Raw genomic sequence first — 9,391 nt, 5'->3', positions numbered from 1 at the left:
TAACGCATTCAAGTTTCAATAAAGAAGAATTCAGCATAAAATCCCCATGCTAGCAAGCCCATTAAAAAGTTCTACTAAGGCAAGTAAGTGCCTGCTTCTGCTCGGTCAACGAAAGACCAACAGCTAATTTTACGAAAATTTTACTAAGGCAAGTAAGTGTCTGCTTCTGCTCGATCAACGAAAGACCAGCAGCTAATTTTATGAAAATTCTACTAAGGCAAGTAAGTGTCTGCTTCTGCTCGGTCAACAAAAGACCAGTAGCTAATTTTACGCAAATTTTACTAAGGCAAGTAAGTGCCTGCTTCTGCTCGGTCAACGAAAGACCAGCAGCTAATTTTATGAAAATTCTACTAAGGTAAATAAGTGTCTGCTTCTGCTCGGTCAACGAAAGACCAGCAGCTAATTTTACGTAAATTTTACTAAGGCAAGTAAGTGCTTGCTTCTGCTCGGTCAACGAGAGACCAGCAGTTAACTTTACGAAAATTCTACTAAGGCAAGTAAGTGCCTGCTTCTGCTCGGTCAACGAAAGACCAGCAGCTAATTTTACGTAAATTTTACTAAGGCAAGTAAGTGCTTGCTTCTGCTCGGTCAACGAGAGACCAGCAGTTAACTTTACGTAAATTTTACTAAGGCAAGTAAGTGCTTGCTTCTGCTCGGTCAACGAGAGACCAGCAGTTAACTTTACGAAAACTTTACTAAGGCAAGTAAGTGTCTGCTCCTGCTCGATCAACAGACGACCAGCAGGCAATTTAACGATAATTTTACTAAAGTAAGTAAATGTCTGTCCATGTTCGGTCATCAAAAGACTAATAGGCAATGTTATGAAAATTGTTCTAAGGCAAGTAAATGCCTACTCCTGCTCGGTCAACAAAAGACCAGCAGGACATTTTGCGAAATTCTACTAAGGCAAGCGGACGCCTATCCTACTCGGTCCACTAAAGAACCAGCAGGCAAAATCAGATAAATTGTCAAATTATTTTGCAGAAACGATCCATGAGCAAAAATCAGGCAAGAAAGCCAATAGAGAGCATCTAAAAATTTATGGATGTTCAAATGTTTACAAAACAAAAAAAAAATCTAGAGTTTACACAAAAATAGACTTAAAGATTAGGAGAGTCAACGGCTCCAGCAACTGAAGGATCAACAATCTCGGGAAATGGAAGATCAGCAACACTGGGAGGAGGAGGCATGGATCCTTGACCCACTTCCAAGGCACGACCCCCAGCTTCCCCCTCCTGCATCCCATCTAAAGGGGCCTCCACCTGATCCTGCTCACTCTGCTCCTTATCTGCCTGGCCGACCTCTACCATATACCGCTGCACTCCAGCCTCCAACTTGCTCATGTCCAGCTCGGGATATTCCTCCTTAAGCACAGACATGATGCACTTATAGGAGAAAGCAACCCCAGAGTCATACTCGGCATCCAGCCGATCATCCACATCAGCGGATTTGCCTTTCTCCTCAGCCAGCTGCTCGCTTAGAGATTTAATTTCTCCCTCAAGGCGGCCCTCAAAGTATCTCTCTCACTTTGAGTAGCCTGAAGATCAGACTTCAGGTCACCCAACTCACCCTCAAGTTTGGAGGTGGTGGACTCGGCAACAGCAATTTTATCTTCCAGATCCGTGATCTGCTTGTTCAGCTCAGCCAGCTTCTCCTTTAAGCAATCAGCAGATTCAGCTTTTTTCTTCAACTCCTGATTGTCAACTTGAAGCCTCCTTTCCTGGCGCGTGGACCCGTTCTTGTAATACGAAACCAATGTGGCCAGCCTGAAGGAGACTCTTTGAACAGAACCAGCTAGCTCGGAGAGGTCCATACTCTCGATGTCCTTCACCATCTTGAGCCCTACCGATTTTCTGTAATCCTTCTGATACGGGCTCAGGTAGTCACCTTGATCCTGAGATGAAAAATGAGAGGATCGGCCCCCAGACTGGATGTTGACCTCAGGACTTTTATCGGAAGTTTTCTTCCCACCACTCTTACGAGGTAGAGGAGGAGGCAGAGCAGGAACAGGAGCCTTGGAAGGACCGACGCTGGTTTTCTTTGGAGGAGGGGGAGGGTTGCTGGAGCTGCTTGGAGCCCGACCACGTTTTCTGCTCATTGCACTGAGGATCTTGTTATCCATTCCGGCAGCTATGTCCACTAAACCTGAACTAACCAGGTTTGTTGGTAACAGGAGGTCATGGCAGGTAGACGCGTTCACCAGAGCAGTTTTCACCTGAAGCAAAGGTCGGTCTTCAAGCCCCCCGATCAAACCCCACGACTCTGAAATAGCAAAAAATGTTAAAGAACCCAATAAGTGGCAATTTGATTGAGAATATAGGCAAAAATGAACGACCTGGGGTGACAAAATACGTTGGAAGGTAAATATCCCCACCAAGCGACCGGACAGCTGGACACCAGTTTCCTCCAGCAAAGAAGAATTTGTTCTTCCAATTTTTACATGAAGAAGGAAACCCAGTGATCGGTTTCCTCTTTGTAGAACTGGACATGAAGTAGTACCAACCCGCTTCCCTTGGGCTACTCCGCAGCTGGTACAGATATTTCACTTCAACAAGGGAAGGCTCTTCTGACCCGCACCTCTCCCACAACACAAACATAGCCGAGAGAACCCTCCACCCATTTGAGTGTAGCTGACCTGGGGCCAGGTGCATACCGCCCAGTATCTTGGCAAAGTATCGTTGAAGGGGCAGCCGAGCTCATAGTTTGAAACTCTCCAAGTGCATCGTCATATACCCCTTCGGATGTCGACTAGGAACATCACATTTCCCAGGAACTACAAGGAGAACCTCCTGGGGAATGTTGTAGAGGTTCCTAAGCTTAAATAGATCAGTGGGGGTGGTGGCACAAGCTATGAAGTCAATAGGGTAAGAATCTGCCTCCACCCTATGGCCAAGATTCATTTTCTTAGCGGGTCCGCTCAGCTCGGAACTGTTTCCCTCGCCATCACCCACTTCTTCAGGGACCCTAACCCCACCAGAACCGTAGTTCTCACCCGAGCCCGACGTAGGTCCCCCTCTATTTCCTACAATCTCTAATTCAGGGGAAGGTGAAATGGTCAGGGGACGTGGGTACTCAAGAGTATCCCTGCCATGGGAGGGGCCTATACTACTAGATGGGTGTAAAAAACCAGTGGGTATTGACAGGTTAAGGTCTGAATCCCTTGTTTCTTCGTCACTCTCATCGGCGATTAACTTCCTTTTCCGATTTGACATATCGAAATCCTAAAAGAAAACAAAGCAAACTCGAGTATACGGATACAAAAGGGGCAACACAGAACCCAATCAACAACAATTAGAGAAGAAGTTAAAAACTATACCTGGAATAAACTGGCACTGATAGCGCTGCCGTGACAGAAAAAACACCCAACAAGTGGATACTCCGGACGCGGGAAGGGTGAGCAAAGTTAAAGAAGGATTTGGTTAGCGGCGGAGAGACGAATAGCAAAACAATGACGGTTTCAATCTAGGGATTTGAAACGAAAAAGGGGAAATCGAAGCATTTAAGTGATGGGAATGCCAGCTCACTCAACGTATATCGAGGATGGATAGCCCGTCGTTTCAAATTTCAAATACGAAGAGTCGGGAAGCGCCACGTCACTCACCGTTATAAAAGGCCTAACGAGACATAAGCCCAAACATATATGAGATATATTCGTAAGGGCCCATACACGGATAAAAATCTTCTCGGACGAAAGAGGAAACCTCAGGTCCATCCCAATAAACAGAAGACCAGATGGGAAGTTCCCCAGGCCGGTAAGATTCGATTATCAGTTTCTACTCTAAACTCGTTGCACTCGCAAGACCAGAAACTGGGGGACTGGTGTTAAGTGAATAAGAGTACCAGCTCGGCCATGCCATCATCCCCACCCCGGGGTGGATGATCTTGACCGAATGGTACGAGCAGAACACTGATAATAAGCCCTCTACAGATATGGGCCGAGCAGAGACGAATACCAGCTAGGGGAATATACCGACCAGAGACATCTACCGAGCCGGTACCCATCCCCCAAAAAAGCGGGAACACGATCCCATGGAATCACGATAGTTGCGCTTTTCTCAGAACCGTTGAGGGAGACACGAGATCCCACGATTGCCCACAATGTGGTAGTTAGAGTCCCGTGAGGGGCTGCCACCACCCGAAAAATGAGGGATGAAGGGTAAACGGAAACGTGGGACAGCGGCTATAAAAGAGGGAGAAATCGATGAAGAAAAGGAGAAAAAAACTGAGAAAAGGGAAAACTCTGCCAAATTTTATCCAGACCATTTTCAATACAAACAGTGAGCCAATTCTAAGCAATTATTCGAACCATAATTGTATCATTTTCCCGTAAACACCTTGTGCTAACTTAGGCATCGGAGGGTTTACGCCGGTAAAACCACCGGCGTCTCTGATCCACTTTTGTGAACGCAGGCTTAACGAGAGAAAGGAGTACAATTCTAACTTCAGGGGCTAGGGCGATCGTTGAAGCAAGAAGGAATTGACATCTTCATTGTTGATAACATAACGTTGCTGTAAAAATCTAGTCGGGCAAAGGGCGAGCAGATTTCAGCATCAACAACTAACTCACCCAAGAAGGAGATTTCATATGGAATTTTACCGTTAATATAGGAGTCAGAGAGACTAAAGTGTGTTAAATTTCAGAAACGGCTAAACCCAGAAGAAATCTCAGAGTAATCAAAATCGTTATGAGAAAGATTGAGTGTTTGCAGATGAAGAATGTGAAAGAGACTAGTGTTAGAGGGGATATTGCCATAGAGCCAACTGCAACTAAGGTCAAGGCTAATGACATTACTTGTCGCCATATCACATGTTACTCCATCCCACGAGCAGCAATTTGTGTCCTTTTTTCAGAAGATCATTTTTGGGTAAGAACGTTGACAAACGAAAGAAGAGTCTCCATCAAAGGAAAAGAGTTGCTTAAACTGGATCAATGCAGAACTCTGTTTATGAGGACAGTGTTTTGCATAACTCAGAGAATGCAAGAGCAATAACTGGAGAGCAAAGAATTGATAAGACCGTGTTAACAATCCCAATTTTCTATATGAAACAAAAATGATTGATTAATTGAATTGTGTTGTATGGTAAATGCAGATGAGGGGTCAGCGGTCAGCGTAAATAGAACTCATTTCCAGATTATATCAGCTTCATATTGTTGCAGTAACAACATCCACGCGTTGGTCGCCGAAGACTTCCGGTATATTAGCGTGACCCCTTCCGAAAAATATAGAAAGATGGCCTCACTTTTAAGCTGATGAATAAAAATAGCTTGGTCATCAATTCTTTAAGTCGGTTTTTGTCTCTAGTGGGACCTTCTTCTTTCTCATTGCTGAAGCTTCTCAAAAGCCATCATTCCAGCTAGAGGTGGCAAAAATATCCATTCAGTTCGGATCCGGACCGTATTTGGGTGTTGTGGGTTGGGTATTATCTGGTCTGGGTATAAAGGCAGGTCGATTTTGGACATCACTTGACAAACTCGAAACCTAAATTTTATTAAAAAAAATTATAAAATATATAATTTTTTTGGAGCTTGCAAATTGAGACTCTCACAAGGATTTGGTCTCTAATGCTAACCAGCTTATTTTATCATTTAAAATAATAATAATAATGACTTCACTTGATAATTGATACGGATGCTTCCTCTATTGCAAGAGAGTGCTCGCTGATTTTACAAATTTTCATTTTTCTTACTCACCCGACAGAACTATTTATTTCACCATCAAATATCAAATACATTAACTCGTACAATTGCAATGGACAAAATAAAAACAAACAGCATCACTTGCACCGACTTGTTAATTTCTTCTTCCTCTGCCTCTTATGATCGGCCTTGTTCTCACCTTCTTCTTGGATTGCTTCTTCTCAAACATCTTCACAAACCATAGTGGTCTTCCTGTTGCAAAAACCATGTACCCAATAGACAGGCCAATCACCAATCCAGATCCATAACCCATCTTGGCAACTTTCCAATCAAACCAGCTTGAAGTTGTTGGCACTAGTTCTGGTGGGTCATCTTTGCCACATTGTTTTGTCAATGGGAATCCACACAACCCCAAGTTGCCAATATATGAATGGTTTTGAAATGTACTAAATTGGGGTCCTTGAGGTATAGGTCCTTCAAGTTGGTTATAGGAAAGGTTTAAGACTGATAGGTATGTTAGACTTGCCAACTGCATTGGAATTTTTCCAGAAAGGTCGTTTGAAGACAGGTCTAACGATTCAAGGTTTATCAAATTTCCCAGCGAAAATGGAATACGCACTGTAAGGTGGTTGTGAGAAAGATTGAGGAGTCGAAGTGAATGAAGGTTTCCAATTACTTCAGGAATCTCCCCATGAAAATCATTGCTTGAGAAGTCAATGGTTGTGAAAACGGTGAGAATCTTCTGCAGTTCGATCTCAGCTCCTTTAAGTGTCACCACTACAGAATCCTGATAAAAAGTTTCACCCACGTATTGCAATTTCCTTTCAGTTTCACCAACATTCCTCATCCCATTTAGATTTTCAAAAATCCTTGCTGGCAAAGGACCAGTAAAATTGTTGTGTGAGAGATCAATGATTCTCAACTTAGGAAATGATTGCTTGGCTTCAAACTCCCTCATAGGGCTGTGAAATTTATTGGAACGGAGAACAAGAACCTGGAGCTCTGGAAGATTTCCCAACCAGTATGGGAAAACATCTTTTACCTTGTTGTTCCCGATATCTAGAACTTCAAGCTTAGTACAATTGACCAAGGACTTAGGGACCGGTCCTTCCAGTTCATTGTTGTTCAAGTTAAGAGTCCTTAGCAAATTGGCTTCTGCAAATGCTTCAGGAATGGTTCCATTGAGTCTATTATTCCGCAGATCCAACACGCTAAAGTTTCCGATGCACTCTGGAATAGTGCCACTGAACCCGTTATCGGAAAGATCAAGAACTTCAAGGGTACTACTACGGAAGATCGATTGAATAATCTCTCCTGTGAATTGATTGTTCGAGGCCAAAAGGAATTGCAAGCGAGGTGGAGGAACTGGAAGTGGTCCTTGTAGTAAGTTGGATTGAAGCTTAAGATACTTAAGGTTCTTCCAAGGAATCTGCTTCATTTCTGTTATGAAGTTGTGGGAAAGATCTAGAAACCTCAAAGTATCCTTTCCAACCTCCCACATCCAGTTTGGTATCTGACCATCGATATTGTTCTCAGAAAGGTCCAAATATGATAATTCTTTAAGAGATTTTAAGAAGCTTGGGAATGCACTTATGTTGCAAGCAGATAATCTCAGTTGGAAAATTTGGGGAAAAGAAGAGTTGACTTTGGATGTGGTGCCAAATGATAGACTGTTGTGAGAGAGTTCGAGTGCTAGGAGGTTAACGAGCTTTGCAAGCATATAAGGCTCTACGATGCCACTAAAGTTGTTTGAAGCAAGACTGAGATCAGTCAAATTTGCAAGTTCAAATATTGAAATTGGAATTGAGCCATGCAACCTATTGTTAGTCAAATAGAGTATTCGCAATGATTTACTTGGAAATGCATCAAGATGGCCAGTTAGTTGGTTATCACTGAGGTCCATATACCGCAATAATGGAAGAGTGAATAACCAAGATGGTATTGTCCCACTGAGGGTGTTATTTTCTAATCTGAGCAATGCTAAATTTTGAAGCCCGCTTCCATGGGAAGGAATTGAACCGGTAAGTTGATTATTTGAGATGTCTAAATTTGTAACTCTGGTTAGATTCATAATATCTGGGATTTGACCATGAAAACTGTTGCTTCGAAGATTTACATTGATTAGCTGGTGAAGATTTGAAAGAGATGGTGGGATAAGCCCACTAAAACTGTTCGAGGAGAGGGATAAAACAGCAAGTTGTGTAACATTACCTAGTGATGCAGGAAGAAATCCATAAAAGTTGCATTGGGAAAGATGCAATTCTCGCAAGTGCCTCAGGTTGCAGATTGAATCAGGTAGCTGTCCGGAGAACCTTGTGCCAGAGACATCCAAACACCTTAAGGGGCTTGTCCAGTTGGACCTGGGAAAGACACCAGACAGATTTGAATTGAATTTTAAACGAACCATCTGTAGGTTTGACAGGCGGAAGATGTTCTCGGGAAATTCACCTTGGATTCTACAATAAGAGAGACTTAGAGATGTCAGAGAGGAAGATAGATTTTTCAAGGTACCTGGTACTACGGTAGACATGTCTACGTAATCAAGAAAGAGTAGTTGTAACTTGGTCACATTTTGAACTAATGCTTCCATAACTGGGTTTTCAAGCCTCAGTGTACTATAGGTAGAGAGGTCAAGTGAAACTAACTTACTCAAGCGGGATATTTCATAAGGAATTGAACCCTCAAAGTTGGAATAAGAGAGGTTAAAGTGTGTCAGATTAAGGAAACGGCTAAAACCGGAAGAAATCAGAGAGAGATTGAAATCGTTGTTAGCAAGGTTGAGCTTTTGTAGGTGAACAAGGTTAAAGAGACTAGTGTTGGAAGGGATACTGCCGTAAAGCCCACTGCAGCTAAGGTCAAGGCTAATGACATTACCTGTGGCCATATCACATGTTACTCCCTCCCACGAGCAGCAATCGGTACCCCATTTCCAGGACATCGTTTTTGGGTATGCACGGCAACGGCCAAAATAATAACGGTTGAAGAAAAAGAGTTGCTTAAACTGGAGCAGTGCCAAACTCTGTTCCTGAGGACACTGTTTTGCATAACTCTGAGTATGCAAAAGCAATAATTGAAGACAGAAGAAATGATAAGACCACGTTAACCATCTCATTTTTCTGTAACAAATTATTATTTAGAGCAAATTTGATTTTATTTTGCGTAGAAGATGAATATCGTCGGGTCACTATAAATAGTAGAACCCAATTGCCGTGACATTAGCTTCAATCCAGGTACGTGACAATTAGAGGCATAAAGCAGGGTTACGTATCCACCGATGGTATGAAATCCAACTAAATAAAATATCAAATGAATTAACAACTTTATGTTGAAAGCAATGTTCTTTTCAATTGAAGAAGTACAACAGGCTGCAAAAGCCGCTCCCGTTTATAATATTTTAGTTTTTATAATGCTTGGCTGGCCGGTAGCTGCCACTTGGCAGTGGAGAGAGCACTATTAGACAATAACAAAGGCTGATACTGAATTGTCAACCGTATAAGACTTGTCTTTGATCAGCCAATATTTAAACTCAATACAGTTCCTGTACTTATAAGCATTTTACAGTAAAATTATAGTGACCGCGCCGGCCTCCCACATTACTTAACCAAGCTGATCATCATTCAAATCTGTGGAGACAAGCATCGCATTTTGTATTGCGTAATTTGAGTATGTGAAACGACAAAAGTCTTAATTAGAACAAAAGAAATCAAGTGAATCGTGTGCTTTCTAGATTGACAGCGAACTCGAATCGCGGCA

The 9,391-nt window shown here is 42.6% G+C and overlaps 1 protein-coding gene and 1 pseudogene across 1 annotated transcript; both read right to left on the bottom strand.

Annotated features, from left to right (window-relative positions):
* Window positions 1–1,100: 1,100 nt before the first annotated feature.
* On the bottom strand, window positions 1,101–3,212 carry LOC112101052 (annotated as a pseudogene).
* A 2,580-nt stretch (window positions 3,213–5,792) lies between these two features.
* Window positions 5,793–8,576, bottom strand: LOC18052018 (receptor-like protein 9DC3). The gene has a single exon (XM_024190952.1). It carries the CDS (start codon window positions 8,574–8,576, stop codon window positions 5,793–5,795), a length of 2,784 nt encoding a protein of 927 aa, XP_024046720.1.
* Between the last annotated feature and the right edge of the window lie 815 nt (window positions 8,577–9,391).

The sequence above is a fragment of the Citrus clementina genome, unplaced genomic scaffold, assembly GCF_000493195.1.
Source record: "Citrus clementina cultivar Clemenules unplaced genomic scaffold, Citrus_clementina_v1.0 scaffold_2, whole genome shotgun sequence".
Lineage (NCBI taxonomy): Eukaryota > Viridiplantae > Streptophyta > Magnoliopsida > Sapindales > Rutaceae > Citrus > Citrus x clementina.
This window is presented reverse-complemented; position numbering and strand designations above follow the sequence as displayed.